The sequence below is a fragment of the Anabrus simplex genome, chromosome 2 (genome assembly GCF_040414725.1).
Source record: "Anabrus simplex isolate iqAnaSimp1 chromosome 2, ASM4041472v1, whole genome shotgun sequence".
Lineage (NCBI taxonomy): Eukaryota > Metazoa > Arthropoda > Insecta > Orthoptera > Tettigoniidae > Anabrus > Anabrus simplex.
Genome location: NC_090266.1, coordinates 957,236,418 through 957,258,772, shown reverse-complemented (window position 1 = coordinate 957,258,772; position 22,355 = coordinate 957,236,418). Strand labels below are relative to the sequence as shown.

Sequence of the window (22,355 nt, the reverse complement as noted above, 5' to 3'; positions counted from 1 at the left end):
CCACCATGCTGCACCTAGCAGTATTCTTACTTATATAGAAGATTAAAATGGAGGCACTATAAATATCAGATTTGTGAACATTTTATTTGTTGCTATTCGCCAGCTTTGGTCAGCCAGTTCAGCTGTCATGAAGACTATTTTCTGTTGCCTGCAATGGATCCTGCATCATATGTATCCAAAGGCTGCCACCCTTGTTGAAAATTAGAAAACCACGTAATTTGAAACTGTCATGGCATGCGCTCTTAACGTTACTTTTTTCACAATTTAGCAAGATTGTAGGGTACGCTAGAGGGTTGCTGGCTGCTTCGCGGCCATAACATGGAAGCTTACGTGCCCCAGACTCTCTTTGCTTGCCCCCAGCACAACGGTTCCTAACCGGACCTCACCAATCCAGACCAACGGTCTTTTCACTGGCCAGGTTTTGTAAAGATAGTCTTGGCAGCCTTGTAAAACACGCTGTGACATCATCCGAGCCTTGCTATGTTGTATGTCTAGCCTCTGTGGCATTGTCCTAGCCGCACCACATTGCATCTGCTACCTATGTTCCGCGAAGGCTTAGCAGACATAAGTCTGGTGAAAGTTACAATTTTTAAAAAAAGGGAGTTTTAAAAATTGCATTCCAGTTGTAAATCTCTATTTTCACAGGAAATGAATCACAGTTCAAAATACCAATTTTTAATATTCATCCACTCTGTGACAAGAGACCACCGGAGTTCTAACTCCTCGTCCAGTAATTAAATGATTATTTACATTTTAGCAATGTAAATTATTGAAAGTTCACAACTAACAAAACATTGTAAAAAAACAACTTAACACAGTACATAAAGTGATCGTAGTTCTCAATAACAAAACAACAGTTAGGAAATCTGCCACCTGAGTGACTGCCCTAAATACAGATCAGTATTGATTGATTGATTGATTGATTGATTGATTGATTGATTTGTTGATTGATTGATTGATTGATTGATTGATTGATTGATTGATTGATTGATTGATTGATTGATTGATTGATTGATTGATTGATTGATTGATTGATTGATTGATTGATTGATTGATTGATTGATTCTACCGTCAAGCTCCAATCGCTTACTCCACGTTGTTACACATACAGTACTCCAAGGTAGTACACACATTGTACTCCACTCAGGTATTCTGACACCGGTGGACATTGGCAGCAGACAACACTAATTTCACCTCAGACTGACTACTGGACTCCAACACTGACTGGTGGAACACTCATCACTAGAGATGAAAATTATAGACACTAAAAACTGTTAAAATAGGCAGGCATATAGGTTCCTAAAATAGCCAAAATAGGCATGTAATTAGGCACTAACCTGTAAAATAGGCAACAAAACAGGCATTAAAAAGTACTTATAATTTAATAACACACTCAATTACTATAAAATGAATTTAAAACAAGCAACTTTTCAATGTTTTTCGGTAACAATCTTGTTCTCCTGTCATGCAGAATATTTTTGTACTGAGAGAAAGGTCTCTCAACATCACATGAAGTAATAGGACAAAACTTCAATGAAGCCACTTCATTTGATCTTAGTTCCATTGTATCCTCTATCTCACCTCGTAGGATCCTGACTAATTTTTCCATCGCTTTCCATCCTGGATTCCGCTGCAGGACCCTATTGAACTTTTCGCTGACAGCAGCTACCTTCCTACAGGTTCGGTCAAAACTTCCCCTGACCTCTTCCACAATCCTAAATAATTTCACCAGGGGCATGCCACTCTTCTCCAACTCAGTGATTGCTCCCGGCAGCTTGTTGAAGTTTTCCTTCAGGAATACCAAATCGGATAGAACCGATGGGCAGGACAAGGCTTTCTTAGCTTCTTTTATGTAGACAGCATCCAGTTCATCCATGGCTTGAATGACCTCCAGGCACTGGGCAACAGCTGTCAGGGCAGTGAAATAAAATACTCAAAATTTGAACAGTAGTGTACCCCCTTCTCATTCACAGTGAAGATTGAAACATAGGTGGACTCTAACTTGGTGTTTACTGCTATAAAATTACTTTTCAAACTTACCGATAAGTACGATGACTGCAGGTAATTTATCTGTAGCGTTGAGGGCATGCTATTACTTTGCTCACGTATTTTCTTAAAAATTATTTGAATTTTGGATGCTCCAGTTTATGCAGAGGGATATTAGCTCCTACCATTGCACTGCATAGGTCCAAAGAAAATTGTTGTTGGTCTCTGTTTACAGTGGACTGGTAGAAAGGCTGCATTGATACAGCTTTCTGTACTCATGTCAGATGCATCACAGTATTTCTATGTTGATATATATGGTACCTACTTTTTTCACATTTGATCTGAAAAATAATAAAATTGACTTAAGTTAAAAATGTTCCTATATCTTACATTTCTACAGTTGGGCTAATTGGCAATAATGCTTAGTATATATCATGCATTGGTTTCATAAAAAAAAAAAAACTACTAGAGATGATGTTTCCAGAAGTACAAAACTTTAAAGTAGGAACAAGGGAATTCATAATTTACATGCAAATATGTCCTCAAAGATTTTTCAGTTATAATTTGGCAGTATCGTGTTGAGTTCACTGGGTGTGAAAAATAATAAAAATGACGTGAAGCGATACCTAAGTAGCGTAGAGGAGAGATCATTCATTCATTCATGCTTGCCAGGGACCCACCATGCTGCACCTAGCAGTATTCTTACTTATATAGAAGATTAAAATGGAGGCACTATAAATATCAGATTTGTGAACATTTTATTTGTTGCTATTCGCCAGCTTTGGTCAGCCAGTTCAGCTGTCATGAAGACTATTTTCTGTTGCCTGCAATGGATCCTGCATCATATGTATCCAAAGGCTGCCACCCTTTTTGAAAATTAGAAAACCACGTAATTTGAAACTGTCATGGCATGCGCTCTTAACGTTACTTTTTTCACAATTTAGCAAGATTGTAGGGTACGCTAGAGGGTTGCTGGCTGCTTCGCGGCCATAACATGGAAGCTTACGTGCCCCAGACTCTCTTTGCTTGCCCCCAGCACAACGGTTCCTAACCGGACCTCACCAATCCAGACCAACGGTCTTTTCACTGGCCAGGTTTTGTAAAGATAGTCTTGGCAGCCTTGTAAAACACGCTGTGACATCATCCGAGCCTTGCTATGTTGTATGTCTAGCCTCTGTGGCATTGTCCTAGCTGCACCACATTGCATCTGCTACCTATGTTCCGCGAAGGCTTAGCAGACATAAGTCTGGTGAAAGTTACAATTTAAAAAAAAAGGGAGTTTTAAAAATTGCATTCCAGTTGTAAATCTCTATTTTCACAGGAAATGAATCACAGTTCAAAATACCAATTTTTAATATTCATCCACTCTGTGACAAGAGACCACCGGAGTTCTAACTCCTCGTCCAGTAATTAAATGATTATTTACATTTTAGCAATGTAAATTATTGAAAGTTCACAACTAACAAAACATTGTAAAAAAACAACTTAACACAGTACATAAAGTGATCGTAGTTCTCAATAACAAAACAACAGTTAGGAAATCTGCCACCTGAGTGACTGCCCTAAATACAGATCAGTATTGATTGATTGATTGATTGATTGATTGATTGATTGATTGATTGCTTGATTGATTGATTGATTGATTGATTGATTGATTGATTGATTGATTGATTGATTGATTGATTGATTGATTGATTGATTGACAAAAAAGATAAAAGGAACAAATGAACTTAACTCCATCCGTAGTGAAATTGGGATCTCCTGTGATCCACTGCTTCAGCCAGTAGGACTTCGACGATTTTTCTTTGGGCATTGCTGTGGACACACTTCTTCTTCTTCTTCCTCTTCTTCACAATACATCACAAGACGTCCTGAAGATGAAGCATACGCGTAAAACAGTTCACTTCGAGAGGGAGGTAGGGGATATAGGTTGTGCAACATAGTTCAACATTGATTGGTTATCGCATATGTCTTAGGAGGTTGTAGGGATTGAAGGCTTCGAGGTCAAATTGTTCCTTGTTTCTCCTGATGGAAATTTCCCAAGCACTATTTCTGGTGACTTCCAAGAATTCCCGTGTTTGTTCGTGGGGAATAGAGAATCAAGAAGATAATTCTGTCAAGCACACCAGCTACAATATAATGCATTGGAAGAAAACTGGCTTCCTTAAAATACAGTCAAAAGGCATCAAATAGGCAATTATAATAAAAATAGGCACAAACCCCTGAAATAGGCATTTATAGGCACAATAAAACCAATGAAATCTAGCTTAAAAGACTATCTCTAAAGCCTATGTTTCTGGACACAGGAATAAAATAGGCAAATTCCCATTTCCACTCATCACACACTCGACTCTCTAACTCTACTTTCACTCGTTCGCGGTGTCCTTGTATTTATATCTCGTTGATGGGTTACTAGAATATTCAGGACTCGGCCAGAGATGGAACATTCCCGTTGCACCTTCCAGAAGATGCATGGTAAGACCAGATGAAGAGAACAATACACAGAAAGCCCGGCCATGCCCTCAGGCTGGGAACTAGCCCCTTCTAAGAAGCACTGAAGGGGGGTTGCGACAAGGCTGGCATGTAACAGGACTATAAGCTAGCACCGAAACTTGACCACAGCAACCTAACTGTTCATGTAGGAATCATTGTAGAATACACTGGTATGAAAGTGAATCTCTATGATCTGATGTCATTGTGCCAAACTAAGTGGATCAGACAGTACTGTTCTTATGGGTCTAAATACTCTAGTCTCATGTCATTATATTTACAGGTATGTAAAAAACTCTTGCAGGACAAAATTCCGCTTATCTTCTCCGAAAATTGCAGCAGAAGTAGTTAGTGGTACAGTATGTAAAAACTTGCAGAACAAAATTCTGACATCTCAGCAACTCCAAAAAATTTAAAAGTAGGCCTAGTGGGGTATAACATTAATAACATTTTCATTGTCAGCAACAATGCAGACCCTTAACTGAACTCTCTCCATTTGTTTGAACATCAACATTCCTCAATTCATCCGAGTGACTACATAAAAGTCAAACTTCTTCTTATCCTTCTTCCCTTTGTGGCCTTTTCCCAGTTTCTTGCGGTCGGTACTGCATGTGGATTCAGTCCAGTTTTACGGCCGAAGGCTTTCTTCACGCCAACCATAAGTAGAAGGATGTATGTATTTACTACTTTTTAAATAATAATAATAATAGTAATAATGGTTTTACGTCCCACTATTTTCTTTTATGGCTTTTGGAGATGGCAAGATGCCAGAATTTTGTCCAGGAGCAGATTCCTTATGTGCCAGTAAATCTACTGACATGAAGCTGGCATATTTGAGCACCTACAAATACCACAGGACTGAGCCATGAGTTCAGAAGGACAGTGCTCTCCCATCTGATCTACTCAGCCTATTTCATTTTTCTGTGGCAGTGTGGAGTGTTGTGTGTAAATGAGGATATGAATTAAGACAAGTAAAAACACCCAGTCTCCAAGCTAGAGGGCTGCCAATAGTGGGGTTCAAACCCACCATCTTCTGAATACAAGCTAACAGCCATTCAGCCAACTCGCATGATGTTGCTGGACTTGTACCTTAAAATCCTAAAGATGTTCACGCAGCCATATTGTTCGCAACGAGGAAATAAGGCTAATATTATTGTTTACACTTACCAGTATATTGAAAAATGTTCCTAATTTCACAGAATAATGTTTCAGACTTGTGTGTATCAGTATTAAGAGTCATTCATTACAATTTCTATCCTAAATGAAGCAAACTGTTAAGTAAGGATCATAAATAGTTAACTACAGGAACCCCACTCAAAAGTTACACATTTTTATGAATATCTCAAGAAATAATTTTTAAAAAAGTAGAGCAGCTAGCTTGTAAACTCGAAGTGTTGAGCGCCACACACCAGAGGCCACAAGAAAAAATAGTGTAGCCTTTTGCACACAGTCTTTTCTAATTATAAAACTGGGCAAGTTGTCCATGAGGTTAGGGCAACTCAGCAGTGAGCTTGCATCCGGGAGATAGTGGGTTCGAACCCCACTGTAGGCAGCTCTGAAGATGGTTTTCTATGGTTTCCCATCTTCATACCAGGCAAATAAAACCTATCTGTGTCACGACGTAAATCAAATTTTACTGCTAATTATAAAGCCACTGTATGAAATCAATTGTAATAAAGGTATTACTTTAATTTTTGATTTTGGCACGTATGAAGTTTTTTTGAGAGCAATTCATTGATGGCATGTGTCGAAGATGTTTCTTCATACACATGGAAAAATAATTATGTTGCCCAGCATGAACGCAGAGCCACGCGTGAAGTACAAAATATTTTGTATTTGGTTACTTTGTATGAGTGGGTTTTACCCATAATGGTGGTATGTTGTGAATTTTTGTAGCGTTTCTCTTGGATTATAGATGAAGTTTTTGCGAGTTTTGTGGCATTCTTCATGAATATAACAGTAGTATACGTTGTGAGGAACCTTTTATCTCATTTGTCGTTGCTCGACCTACACTCAGTAAGCAAGTGAAACTGTAAAACTTTGGCGACGGTAAAATATCTGCAAAATTTTGCTCATTCAGTTTAGGTTAGGCTTTTCAAGTTAAAAAACAGAAAGTTAGTTTCAGCATATTTCTCTGAAAACCATGACTGTACTATTATGAAGCATCAACGGGTGCAACTGGAAGAAAAATATTTAAAATTTGCTGTAGCTTAAGTTATAATGATGGCGTCACTGCTGTGAATAGTGATTTGAAAATATGTGTGAGTACGTGGTTGAAAATATTCTTATTCAAGTGAGTTATAATTTCATAAGTTCTTTAATTCCTAAATTGTTTCATTCATTGTCTGATTTGTTTGCCTGTTATATTTCCACTTAATTATCGAGTGAGTTTATAAAATAGTAACATTGGCTTTAGAGAGCATGGTGGCTCTGCGATTGCTTCTTTTCTTTTTGCAGCTGGGGTAATGAATGTGTTCACCGCATGCCGCTGATTATAATTAACTATTCAAAATAGCGGTGTATCATGGCCACTATTTTTCCTTTTCCCTCATAATTTCCAGGCACATGAATATTTTTCTATGATTCTTATTTTATTATGATTAATAATGTTATAACTACAACATGTACTAGAATCAGTTAAGTACATCAAGTATAAATATTTTTTCATGAAGTTATTTTCAAGTAGTCAATTTTATCATTAATTTTCATTTGAAAACTTTAAAAAAACTCAACCAATGGAGCTAGCTCAATAATTCTGGTACATCCTTCTCTTTTCTATGAAATATGCATGCATGCAAAATTTCATCTTAATATCTTAAAAACTTTCAGAGTTATCAGTGAAACAGTTCTAAAAAACAGAAGTTACGGGAAATGAGCAACAAACTTACTGATAAAGTGCTTTCTTTGAGTCACAGGGCTTCACATTTTTGGTCATAACTCCAGAAGTATTGGAGATATTAACAAGAATTGTGTGCTGTTGTATAGAGAAAAGCTCAATTTTAAATGAGAACGATAAATTGAAATTTTGTATTGTAACTGTTCATCACCACGCCTTAGGCATATCATGAGGCCTGGTTAACAATATATGCCGTTTTCTGTGACATTCTGTGACATATAGTGTCGTAATTAGCAATCTATGCACAGTGCAGGATGCGAGTTGCAGTATGCAAGCTGGAAGGGTGCAGGTCTAATTGCTTGTACCGAGAGGAAGAAAGCGCATTACAGCAGAACCTTGAAATCGCGCTCTCTCTTTGCGGGACGGAGAAGACAGGGAGAACGCCATGCGTGGAAGAGTATTTGGTCAGAAAGTGGGGTGGATCACGGCTTGTTAACCCCAAGAAATAATAATCCTTACCGATTTACCCTCACATTCATTGATGCCAACCCACTGTATTCAACTAATAATAATAATAATAATAATAATAATAATAATAATAATAATAATAATAATAATAATAATAATAATAATTTTTTATATAACCTAAGGAAATTTATGAGTAAGGACTCATTTGAACTGGCATATTTTATGCAAATTAATGGTATGAAAACAGAATACTTTAAGAATGGAGCAGTAATGATGCACGTAATCGAGTAGTGCGTAGATTGAGGCCAAGTGTTAGGATCTGGCAACGTGAGAGAAAAGTGGGAGTCGCCACGAGATAATCCATGATGCGTGGATTTATGAAAAGGACGCTTTTGAGATTACAAGTGGCCCAACGATCGGATCTACATGAAATGAGATCAGTATAAATTAGGGGTCAAGATTTCCCTCACGCCGCTGAAAGATCATGATTAGCGGAGCAAATTTTGGGTAGGGGCATGGTTTGCCACCTCTCTGAGCACCCAGCCAAAATACTGTAAATGAATCTGAGACTTAGCTCCACCATTCCATTGTAATCTGTGTGACCGTAGTACTTACATGTTGGTGTAAAACGTATTGAACCAGAGTGTGTAATTATTGTGGCCCATTGCAATATGGATAATAATATGTGAAGTGCAGTGTCGAATACAATGTATCAGCACGGTGCAAGTATCGCAAAAACAGGTGTGTGTTATAAGACAAATATTGTCATGTTTGAATAGAGGTGTTTTCTTTAATCCCATAGATTTTTGTAACTTCAGCGACATCTCATAAAGTGATAATTAAAAGAACGGGCAAATGCTTAAGGTTGTTCAGAGATAGTGAGACGCCGACTACATTTATGTAAGTAGTAGTGACCAAAATTGAGGTAGCTGCATAGTGATCGACGCCTAATAAACTAATAGAATGACATTTTTAAGAGGAGAACTTCTGCCTATTCCAGGGACACTCATATTAATTAACGGCAATCATTAATCAGGCCGCGTGACAAAAAGGGAATGAATAGTGACTTACACAGATTTACCACTATTCAGGTTAGTCCACTTGAGTTAACGAGTGGGTCTAATCACCAGTACGTTGTTTGAAACACATAAACCGTATTCATTAACCATTTCCCATTTTTGCCTGTATGTTCGCGAGTGATCATCGAAGTCAGGATTGGAACCAACTAGAGTCGCGCTTTAGTGCCAGCATTCATCTCTTCAGGGAACATCGAGAAATTCCAACTGCAGGAGACCACAGTTAGAGACATCATGGACGACATCAGAAGGAAGAGGAACCAAGGACTACCTACTAACGAGGCCTAAAAAACCCATGTGTACCCCCAAGATGACAGCAGACTGCACACAGTATCGATAAGTACATTTTTGAATACTAAGCACAAAATTAGCATAGCCGCAAAGTAAGATACAATTTTTACATATCATTTTTATTTCATTTTAATAATAATACTTTATTAATGGTAATACCATTTTACATAACAGTAGAGAAGAATAAACAAAACAAAACACACTAAAAAGAAAGTTCAGTGGAGTATAAGTAGAAAAATATGTACAGATATATACACAGGTTATATTACAAGTAATCACAGAAAAGTAATAGTAAATTCTGGAGATTATGTAAGTGATTTCTAAATTTTGACAATGAGCAGTTACATATATCAATATCTACTTTGTTTAGAGATCTTGACACTCGTTCAATTGGCCCATTGAATGCATAGTTAGTTCTATGCCAATTTTGTAGACAATGTATTCTTGAACCTTGTGCGTCTGTCTGGTACATGTACGTTAATTTTTGCAAGGAGTTGTGGACAATTCACCAAGGAATGAAGCAATTTAAAAATGAAGAGTGTATCCAATAATTCACGGCGTTGTGACAGGCTATGCAGATTTAAGGACTGTTGTAGGGATGTATAATCAACATTATCATATGAGAATCCTGCTCTAAATGAATATAAACGAAGAAATTTATGTTGTACTGAATCTAATCTATGGATAGAGGTCTGATGAGAAGGGTTCCAAACAGGTGTACAGTATTCTAGTATAGGGCGGACCATAGACACATACAGCAATCGATAGGTAGCTAAGTTTGAAAATTCTCTAGAATATCTAGTAATGCAACCCAATCTTTGAAATGCTTTCTTACAAATATTTTCAATATGTTCTTTAAACAATAGGTTATAACTGAATAAAACACCAAGGTCATTAACTTGTGAAACAGGAGTTAGAATGTTGTTATTACTAAATTTGTACTGAAACTATATTTTATTTTTGTTTTTAAAAATCAATATCATTTTACATTTCTCATGATTAAGTTTCAACCCATTTTGAATACAGTACTTTTCCAGATGATTTAAATCTTCTTGAAGTTTTAAACAATCAAGTGGACAATTAATTTGCATAAAATTTTTTGCATCGTCGGCAAACAAAAGCAATTCAGAATTCTTAAGTATATTTTTAATGTCATTTATGTGGAGAGTAAAAAGTAAGGGCACAAGTTGAGACTCTTGAGGAACTCCACTGGTAACAATAATAGGCGCAGAAAAATGATTCCTTATTTTAACAATCTATAGGCGATTTTTAAGATATGATTCAAACCATGAGAGGAGAGGCCCATTAATTCCGTAGCCTGTTAGTTTTTGCAGCAAGATATCGTGGTCGACAGTGTCAAAAGCTTTTGAGAAGTCTATATAAATGCAGTCCACTTGGGAGTGGTTCTCTATTGCATCCAAGAGGAACTGGTAAAATAAAAGAAGATTGCTACAGGTTGACCGTCCTGAAAAGAATCCATGTTGCTCATCAATGATGATGTTTCTAAAGAGAGGTGTGATTTTGTCAAGAATTATTGAGTCAAAAATTTTGGAAATATGAGAAGAAATTATAACTGCTCTATATTGTTTTATGTCAGTTTTATCACCATTTTTGAAAACTGGACTAACAAAGCCTTTCTTTCATTCCACTGGAAAAACACCTTGGTTTAAAGATAAGTTGAACAGATAAAAGAGTGCTTCACACAAAATAAATGAGCAGTACTTGAGCAGGTAAGTTGAAACACCATCAGGTCCTACAGTTTTCTTTAATTCCAGAGATATCAGTTTGTTGTAAATTTCTGCCTTACTAATGTTTATAACTGATAGATTGACAGAGAAAGGATAATCATATGACATACTACCACTATTCTGATAAGAAGAATAAACAGATGAAAAGTGGTTAGCAAAAAGATTGACAATATTTTCTCCAGTATCTGCTGTAGCTTCATTAAGATGCATTGTTGAAGGAATATTATTACATGACCTTTTAGAACTTAGATATTGCCAGAATTTATGTGGATTGGAAGTAATACTTCGTTCACAGTTGGAGACATACATTGTATAGCAAGATTTAGATTCAGACTTGCATTCATTTCTTAATTTCAAGAAATGCTGATAATCACTATTGAGACCTGATATTTTGTATCGCTTGTGTGCTTTCTTCTTTTCAATAATCAGGAACTTCAGTTTATGATTAAACCACTTTAAGAATTTGGGAGTCTTAAAATTCTGTGTAGGGATGTAAAGTTCCATGCCATAATGTAGTACTGAATAGAAGGTTTCTACTGCTTTATCAATTGATACATTTTGAAACATCACCTTCCAGCCGAAATGTGACAGATGATGATTTAGTCCATTATAGTCACCATTTAAAAAGTCAAAATGAAAACTATCAGCAGGCAAGGAATTGTATAGCTCATTTATAGGTAAAGAAATCTCTAATGCTGGGTGGTGTCTATCGAGGGGGACAATGCTTTCATTACTAGATTTTACTTCAATGGAATTGGAGTTACTGAAAACCAAATCAAGAAAGTTATTCAGAAAATTTGGGATAGCATTAAACTGATTTAAACAGAGATAAGAAAAAGTGTCTATAACTAAACTGGACTGCATAGTGTGGTTACCTACTGACATAAGGCTAGAAGATGTTTCTTCATTTACTATCCAATTAAGATGTGGTAGATTGTAGTCACCAACAATGAACAATAATTGGTTGTCAAGATTTAACATAATTTTTTCAACAGCACTGCAATGTTCGAAATATTTTTGGACAGGAGACTTGGATGGAATGTATACAGCACCAATGATTTTGTGGTGTTAAAAGTCAGGGACACAAACAACTGTTCAACTGTGTTAATGCATGGTATCAGAGTAGGTTTAAACCTCTTGCTAATACAGATCATTACCCCCCATGGGATGCCTTCATACTCGTTAAAGATAGTATTAATAGTATTAAATGTAGATGAACGCTATATGCACGTTACTGGGAAAAGTCATTTATTAATTCAATTTTTATTATGGTTTTCTTCTGTGATTTGAGGATAATCACTCATTTCTTCCACGAACTTATTTGCATGAATTTGTATGTAAAATCCCATTGGGTCCAGTTGCGTGTGAAGTATATATTTAAGGGTGGAACCAGCATTTCAGCTGATTTTATAATTCATTCCTAATTTCAATAACTGGTATGGATCTTCACAATATTTTGGGCATATATTACTTATTCGCTTCACATGGCAATGCATGTATTTTAACAATTCCCTTGATATTTAAGAATGCTAATTGTCGACAACTTCAAGGTCTGAGTTGCAATCCATGAATTATATAATTATGCGAGTGAGGTGGTGTTAGTTAACCGCTTGTTGAGTAAAAGTTCTCTAAATGAATAAATAAGGTGGATTTGAGATGCAATAGTGTGAAGATAGGGATATGATGCTTGTGAAATATCTGAGATGACAGAATAAAAAAAAAGAGACAAAGAATTACAGTAATGATGATTATCACAACGTATTGAAGTAGGCTGAATATGGCCAGAATGATGTGTAATAAGAATTGGTAGCCTCTGAATATATTATGTACCTGGAAGGGAACAAGTGAAAACTACGGTGAATGAAATAGAGTGTGTCCATGTGGGCCAGCCGGTTGAACGCTGCTCACTGCAAGAAGAGACAGATTTATGATATGAAGGTGTGTCAGGTCCTGTGGTGCAGACCAAGTTGTCTTTAAGAGCTCTTGGAATATTAGCACTGGTAGTTTCCTGCATTTAACACTGTATTAATGATCCCATGCTAATGACATATTATGATGAGCGTTGTGAATTTAATGTGTCTGTAAAAGACCCCATTTTTATAGATTCAATTAGCTCGTGATAGGAGTTTCAGATTTTGCTCCTCGGAGACTGAAGAATGCCAGTTCGATCTGCGTCAGGCCGATGATTTGGCTGACATCATATGGCTTAACTAGGCCATATCTTCAAGATGTATTGTTTATCAGTGTATTTACTAGTGATTGTTTATCTCTTTGTATACCGTATTCATTTATTTGTGTTATTCATGAGTGTTTTATGGTGATGGGCAAGAAACCAAACTTTCATTGGTCTGTCTTGCAAATAATGGGGTAAAGTATACCCAGAAACACGTATATGTGATTCATATAATGTGTAATTGATTTGGTCAAGTAGACCATATGTTCGATATGCAGTGATATGATTTTGTGGGTAGGAAAATGTGCACATCCACATCTGTAAAATAATTCAAAACTATGACAGCTGGACAAAACAGTACGGCCTCACAAAAAATGTAATTTGCATAATTTGTCAATACATTCAGTGAACAGATACCCTTGTATATCATTGCAAGGTGATAGATTAAACCTGTAATTTGTATAAAGTGTACATCATAAATATGTGTTAATAAGGCAATTTAAGGCATGCCAAATGATAGCCAAACAGAATATGAACTGGCAAGGACATTCAGGCATTTTACCTATAAATGATTTTTATGTATGTAATAACATGGCAATATCTCATACGATTTAATCTTATGACTCTATCAGTTTATTAAAGTCTGTGTTTTAATATTGGGAACAAAAATTCTTCTCATTCAATAGTATTAGTGTATTCCTCTCATATTAGAGAACACCCTACTTTCAATGTATTTAAATTGGTGCCCGTTTTTTTATATAGCAAACAGACCAGTGACCCGTATGCCCCTGAGCTAGCTACTCATACAATGATAGTATGATGCCTGGGAAGTGATGTCTGAAGTTTCTCATCCAAAGATTTCCATTCAAAAGATTACTTGTGAGACTGAATTACTTAATTGATGCCCTGTTGAACCCAGGACAGGTGTAGTATTTTTGGTTGGTCAAAGGTGTTTCTCCCTCCTTTAAGCAATGATTAAAAATATGCACCCACTAATAAGAAATCATTTGGCAAATACTGGAGAGATTTATATATTCTAAATTTTGGATTACTGATATCTTTGCATGTGTTGTTCCAGCTGGTGGGCGTTGGCGGTATGATTCTCATCGCAGGCTTCCTGGCCTTCAATGGTGGCACCCTGGGCCATGTGACAAGGCCTGGAGATGGGGATATGATTGCTAAAGTGATGTGCAATACAGTGCTTGGTGGTTGCGGGGGAAGCCTTGTCATTCTGTTCGCAAGTAAGCTGGGATCCTGTTACGGACCTCGCTCATGGGCCTTTGCCAATACCCTCAATGCAACATTTGCAGGCATGGTAATGTCATTTTTATAATCTTAAATCTATTATATTATTTTCTTTTCTTTTTTTTTTCACATTAGGTTACTATTATTGTGGTCTAATTTCATTCACCAACTATAACAAAAGTATGCATCCAACATATGAATCAGCTTCTTAGACTTAACCACCAGAAAAGACAACAAACAGGAACATAAATTCAAGATATACATAAAGCCCACTATGACTGACACCCTGATCCAAATAGCTTCAAACAACCAAATACAACACATGCACTCAGAATTATTGTTCAGCTTGCATAAGCTCAACAACCACCACTTTTTGTAGAAGATAGGCTTGACACTGAGTACCTATTCATCATAACATATTTGGCAGTTGCTAATGGTTATAACCACATACTCACTGACAAATTCCTATAAACAAAGAGAGGTAGGTACTTTGTTTGCATCACATAGCTGTGAGCTTACATTCGGGAGATAGTGGGTTCGAACTCTAGTGCCGGCTGCCCTGAGGGAGGTTTTCAGTGGGTTCTTATTTTGACTCCAGGCAAATGTTGCGGCTGTTCCTCAATTAAGGCCACAGTTGTTTTCTTCCCATTCCTAGCCCTATTCTATTCCATTGTCGCCATAAGACTTGTCTGTGTTATAGCAACATAAAAAATAGCAAAAACAAATTCCTATAAAAATACAAAACACCTAAAAACCAGAACAGAACACATGTCACTCTAACATACCGTATATCAATACTCTATCCTAGACAGAGTGTGATAAAACCCCTGGGCACAATTTCAGGAAAGTAGTAACATACCGGTATCTACTTTTGCCATTTTCAAGTTTATGTTTGTGTGGACAAACCTTATCTGCTATGGTAACATTAAAATCCAAAGCAAGAAATATACTCCCAAGATTTGAGGATGATATGCATGTTCCATTGTCAAGTGCTAGGTCTAAATTGTCTTCTGACCATCAATCTCAGTCTCACATTAATAAAACAAAATGTATTTGTATGAATTCCATTGCAGACCACAATTTTTTGAAACTGTACTAGCAGTACGTTTTATTCTGGTGTTTGCTACCTATATCTTTCAATAAATGAGTAAAGTCAATTATGTAATTATTTATTTGAACTTAAATTTATCGTGGTCTGGTTCCATATTATATTCCAATTATATTTAATATTTAAACAAATAAAGAAAAAATCTGACATTCTAGCAAGGGTCCCCCAAGTTTCTAATCTCATTCCCAAGGGTGCTACTAACATAAAGAATTTGGGAATCCCTGCTCTACAGAATGGTCTATACATTGGTGATGGCTAATGCATTTTTTGTTTAAAGGCAGCCATTAGACTATATCATGTGCTCTAAAAGTATTGATTTGAAGGATTGTAAATGAATTTGTGTTTTAGGTGTCAGTATGTGCTGCTGCTGATGAAATGACTTTCTGGTCTAGTTTTCTCTCTGGAGCATTTGCTGGTGTCGTCTATATGGCCATCCATAAACTAATGATCTGGTGTAGAGGTAAAATATTTGAATTTGGATAAGTTACATATACCTATTCTAATGTATATTTATTAATTCTAAAATATGACAAGCTACACACTCCTATACTTCAGTGTGTATTTCCATTCTGTTTAATAAAATACTAGCTGTAGTACCTGGCTCTGCTCGGGCTCTTACTTTGAATGTTTAGTTTTATGATTACTTTTAACTGTTTGAAGTGATTTTTTTGTAGATTTCCTTATTGTGACTTTGACTGATATTCTACAAACTATTTTGTAAATTCAGAGTTATTGTTAAGTGTTTAATTTTAACTTTTAGTTTGAGATTATAATTTTGTGTAAAAACTATTTCCTTGTGGCAGACCAGATTTCCAGGGAAGTAGCTGATCCTTTCAAACAAATAATAAAATAACTTATAACTGTATGTATTTATGCCTCGCGCAATAGATATGATGCACACAATTCCAACTGTCACCGGGACTGTTACCAATCAGGCTAGGGGCCCTGAAAACTGTTGACTCAACACAAATATCAGTCATCTTGGACATATTCTTGTTCAATCCTTCTCAACCCCTATGCCAATGGAGGCCGAACTTGGACTTAAACAACATCCAGAGTGTCACAATTTATGTTAGCGACCCCAAAAGCCATAGATTCGAAATTAATATTGGTCATTTTTGCTTATTTTTACATGTCAACCCCTCCTCCAGGGGTGCCAGTGGTGTCTTACCCTCACAGTATCTTTTCCAGATAGCAAGTCATGTGTGCACCAAGTTTGGTTGAGAACTGTGTTGGGACATATACACATTCATCCATAATTTTGGTCATTTGGGCATTTTCATTCTTACTCCTTCTAATCTCTATCCTGATTGGGGCTGAATTTTGACTAACACGGCATCGAGAGTGTCACATTTCACCTTAGCGACCAAATACTGTGGATTTGACATTAATATCGGTCGTTTTCAATTATTTTTACATTTCACCCACTCTCCTACCTGTGGTAGCGATGTCTTGCCCCCACAGCACTTTTTTTCCAGAGAGAAAGTCATACTTGTACGAAGTTTTGTTGAGAGCTATGCTGGAACATACATAGATCCATAATCTCGGTCAATTTTGGATATATTCTTCTCACTCCCTATGTCAATGGGGGATGAACCTGGACTTAAACGACATGCAGAGTGTCACTGTTCATCTCAACTGCACCGAAAACTATGGATTCGAGACTTTTTTCAATTATTTGTATATGTCACCCCTTCCCACTCCCACCCGTAGGGGTTCTAGGGGTCGCTTACCCCCAGAATGTTTGTCTCAGATAGTAAGTCATAAGTTTCTTTTTACAACTTGTTTTACGTCGCAACAACACAGATAGGTCTTATGGCGATGGTGGGATAGGAAAGGGCAAGTAGTGGGAAGGAAGTAGCCATGGCCTTAATTAAGGTACAGCTCCAGCATTTGCTTGGTGGGAAAATCAGAAACTACGGAAAACCATCTTCAGGGCTGCCGACACTGCAGTTCGAACCCACTATCTCCCAAATGCAAGCTCACAGCTGCATGCCCCTAACCGCACGGCCAACTTGCTCGGTAAGTCATACGTGTACCAAATTTAGTTGAAATTGCTCCAGTGGCTCAGGAGGAGATGTGGAAAGGTACTTCATAAAACATGGCAGTGTGTTCCCACCCTCCAATATAGGCCTACAGCATTTCTTACCGGACTATCAATATCCAGAGTAAGTCGCTGTTGCCTAGCGACAGTCTGTCAATCAAGATCGATCCAAATCTTGGTGCAGCTTTGTAATTAAATAAATTAAATTTAGTTGTCATGAAAACTACCTGTTGTATTTTGTTCGAACCTCTTCCTAAACCCTCTCAGGAGTAACAAGAACAAATTGTGAATTTTTTGGCAAAATCGAACCAGCAGTTTTTGAGCACCTTCAAGACGAACAAACACATATTCATAGGGTACGTCAGCATTGTTTTAGTAGATTCAAGTAGACATAAATCATCTCTTGGAGGACAAACTTCCGGCATCTCAGTATTTCCCAAAACTGTAAAAAACCAAATCTGCAAATTCATTGAAAAAAGAATTCATTTGACTGGCATCAGAGTCACAAAACTGTAAAAAGAGAAAAGTAGCTATTATTATAGTAGCAATTAGTGCTGGCACAAATTCTATTTTTATAGTATGATAACAACAGGGCTCAACTGGAGAGACATATTTGAACAGAGGAAATGAAAATGAAATGTTCAGTACTAGACAGAAGGAATGTCAGTATGATTTTATGTAAGAAATCATAATGGCATAATGTGTATATTTAAATAATGCTTAGAGGAAAACACAACAACTCTTTCATAGAATTTAGTTTGTCCCATTTCAACACCCCATAGTTCTTTACAAGTTGCTTTTACGTTGCACCAACACAGATAAGGACAGGAAAGGGCTAGGAGTGGGAAGGAAGCAGCCGTAGCCTTAATTAAGGTACAGCCCCAGCATTTGCCTGGTGTGAAAATAGGAAACCACGGAAAACCATCTTCAGGACTGCCGACAGTGAGATTCGAAATCACTATCTCCTGAATACTGGATACTGGCCACACTTATATGACTGCAGCTATCGAGCGACACCATATAATTAAGAGTCAAAAAATATATATATAAGGATTGACAGGAAAAGTAAAAGTAATTGGACAGAACAACTGTTACCTGATAAATATTTTACTCAATTGCAAATTACATTTTACAACAAGTAATCAGTAAAATTACAGTTACAATTACTTCACAGAACACCAGTCTTTAAGAAATCACCGATATTAATTTAATTTTTCACATAGGGCTGAAATGATAGTACCAAAACCTACAAGTTGTAGGTTAGGATTGGGTATTAGTGTCAATCAATCAATCAATCAATCAATCAATCAATCAATCAATCAATCAATCAATCAATCAATCAATCAATCACTACTGATCTGCATTTAGGGCAGTTGCCCAGGTGGAAGATTCCCTATCTGTTGTTTTCCTAGCCTTATCTTAAATGATTTTAAATAAATTAGAAGTTTATTGAACAATTCCCTAGGTAAGTTTTTCCAATCCCTAATTCCCTTCCTATAAATTAATATTTGCCCCAATTTGTCCTCTTGAATTCCAACTTTATCTTCATATTGTGATTTTTCCTACTTTTAAAGACACCGCTGAAACTTCTTCCTACCGGGCGAGTTGGCTGCGAGCCCACATCTGGGAGACAGCGGGCCCAAATCCCACCATCGGCAGCCCTGAAGATGGCCCTCCGTGGCCTCCCACCCCCACACCAGGCAAATGCTGGGCCTGTACCCTGGTTAAGGCCACGGCCACCTCCCTTCAACTTCCAGGCCCTTCCCACCCCATTGCCGCCACAAGACCCACCTGCATCGGTGCAACGCAAAGCCACCAGCAAAAAAAAGCAAAGTTCTTCATCTACTAATGTCATTCCATGCAATCTCTCCACTGACAGCTCGGAACATACTGCTTATGACATAGATGATGATTCCCATAGTGAACCTGAAACACCTGTCCTGAATAAACAAACTTATAACACCAATGCAGCCGGTCCGCCATTGGACACTACAAATTCTCCAGCCAACCCACTCCCGGTCGCCAGCGCTTCGCCCCAGTGTGCCAAATTGGGCTCACCAGTTGGCAAACAACACACCCACCAAGACGCATGGCTAATGCATAGAAGAAATAGCTTCTTCAAATATTATTACTTAAATATTAATAGGTTCCTCGATAGAATAGAATACTTACAAAGACAGGATATTAAAAAGAGTTGTAACTTCTGCAGTGGTTACATTAGTGCAGGCACTAAAAGGCATATTTCAAATAGCAGTTCAAGCGTTCCACTTATCACGAAGGTAATAATTTATTTAAATAACGCGATACTTGTAAATTTCATTTACAGAAAGGATTTCAACAGAATATACAGTATTTCACTGGCGAAATAGTTAACAGTCGTTGTATTTTTATCGATTTTTGTCGCTCTTCGTATTCAAATATTGCATTGTTGGCTACAGTCATGAACAAAGGGTATAGCCAAGAAAATTTAAATAAAAATCAGCTGATTCCTGTATTCTACTCATTTATAGTTCTGAGTAGGTAGTTCAAGTGTCCATATTTTATACTTTGCACCCTCGACCTTTCAGTATTTAAGAGTGGTTGGCTAATAATGTTCAAATTCCTATATCCCAAATATTGAAATTCAAGTCCTCGGCGTAGTTTTGACAGAATTTTTTTTTTTTTTAGGAATTATTGTAGACAACCTCTTCTTTTTCAGCATTTAAAGACTCGTTTATTCTCCGTCCTGCCGAGTACGGAAAATAATAGTAATCCACCTGTAATAATTGCATAACCACATTTCAGTTGAGAATTGTAGTATAGACAAGGTACAGTATATTAGATAGTATCTTGCCTGTTATATTCGTGTGTATCTTGGTGTACGGTAACCCTTTTGATATTTCAGCACTTAACCAAATGGCAGTTTTCATTTCTATTAGAGCATAGTAGAACAAAATAGTACTAATAATAATCTGTCTACGCATTTAACTTTATTGGTAATCCTTGAGTAGTTCTTGCGAATTTCGAACTTCAATTACAATTTTCATTTCTGTTCATGCTTTGTAATAACCTATTGTAATTAGAATATGTCTGAACGTAGTTTAAAAATTATTGTAGTGTACTGTAATATCTTATTAGAAATTAGCATGCTAATTCTACTACTGTGAAATATTTGTGTGGTAGAAGTATGTGTTAGAAACTCTCATAGTAGAATTCTGTTTTTGTAATTAGGATAGGCTTAATTGCAGTTTAGAGTTGTGTAATTCTTTTGTATTCCATTCGGTATTCAGTAATTAATGGCAGTTTTTATCCTGTTAGGGTGTTGTAGGATAAAAATATATTACGACTAAGTAGTATTACAGTATAATAGTACATTAATCACCTTATTGTCATGTGATCCTTGTGTACTAACCTAGACAATATTTATTTCCTTTCATTTCTTTTTTGTGCACAGAATAAGTCATTTTCTTTTTCCTTTTCTTTTCATTATTCCATAAAAAATGGCTAAGAAGTGCAAGTGTAGGAACTGTGGGTTTGGAAATGCATTAAGGAGTATGAGGAAGGAGTTGGAGAGTTTTAGGGAGATAATTAGGATTCTCTCAGAGAACAGGAAGGAAAGTAGGCCTCTCTCAAACATGCACAGGATATAGTAGGTGTAAAAGAGGGATGGGAAGGAAAGTGGGGAGTTGTAGAAGAAAGGTACTTAAGGGGAAGGATATTTCAGGCTAAGGGCTATATTCAGGATGAGAATTCAGGACAGGTGTCTGTGAGAAATCAGTATGAGTCACTGTAGGTAAAACAACAGAAGGAAGTTGAAGAACAGGGAACTATTGCTGGGAAGTGTGGAAGTAGGAGTAAAAGAAAAGGTAGAAAAGGGAAATGTAGAGCAGAGGATAGGAAAAGACAGATGAGAGGGAGAAAAGTGAGGAGAAAGTAGCTTCTGAAGCTGTCAGGAAAGATAGAGCTGACAAGGAGGGGTAGGGTTGTGGCTCTGGTCATGGAAGATTCCAAAGTTAGACACGTGGGGAAAGTGTGTGGAGGAAAGGGAACCAGGGTGGAGTGTTATCCAGGAATTAGGTTAAGACAGATGTTGAGGAAAGTAGAAGAGAAAAATGAAATGGTATATGGCTTTTAGTGCCGGGAGTGTCCGAAGACATGTAATGTATTGAATAGGTTGGAGTCCAATAAATTCTCTTATATTATTACTGAGATTCTTTCAATACGGAAAATAAAATGATTTTCATTACTTGTAAAGGTACAGGTCTTTCGATTTGACTCTCGTAGGCAACCTGCATGTCCTAATTAAGATGAAATGATGATGAAGGCAACACATATACCCTGCCCCCATGCCAGAGAAATTAACCAATGATGGTTAAAATTCCTGACCCTGCCAGGAATCGAACCCAGGAACCATGTGACAAAAGGCCAGCATGCTAACCATTTAGCCATGGAGCTGCACAGTAGAAAAGAAGGAGGAAGGAAAGGAGAAGGTGGTAGTGTTTCACGTTGGTACCAACAACATAAGGCAAGCAGGTATAAGTATCAACATAGTTGGGGATGTGTGGGATCTGGCAAATGCAGCAGGGTGAAATTCAATGAAGCAGAGATTGTTATTGGTGGAATACTGTGTAGGACAGACACTGACTGGAAGGTGATTGGGGATTTAAATGAAACTATGGAGTTGGTATGTGGGAATTTTGGAGTGAGATTTCTAGATCCTAATGGGTGGGCAGGAGATAGGGATCTGGACTGAGATGGCCTTCACTTAAACTGCAGTGGTACGTATAAGTTAGGAAATTTATTTAGAAGTGTTATAGGGAAGTACATTCAAAGAAATGGGGTGGTCTATGGAGTGGTGATAAGGGTATAGAGATTTGGAAATCAAGTAGATTGAAATAAAAATGTTAGTGT

The 22,355-nt window shown here is 37.1% G+C and overlaps 1 protein-coding gene across 1 annotated transcript in view; it reads left to right on the top strand.

The window, feature by feature from the left end:
* Nucleotides 1-22,355, top strand: part of LOC136863218 (putative ammonium transporter 1) — a 270,464-nt gene that overhangs the window by 200,914 nt on the left and 47,195 nt on the right. The window contains exons 6-7 of the mRNA XM_068225881.1: nt 14,147-14,383; nt 15,770-15,881. Of these exons, the coding sequence (XP_068081982.1) occupies nt 14,147-14,383; nt 15,770-15,881 (349 nt within the window). The remainder of the gene's footprint in view (nt 1-14,146; nt 14,384-15,769; nt 15,882-22,355) is intronic.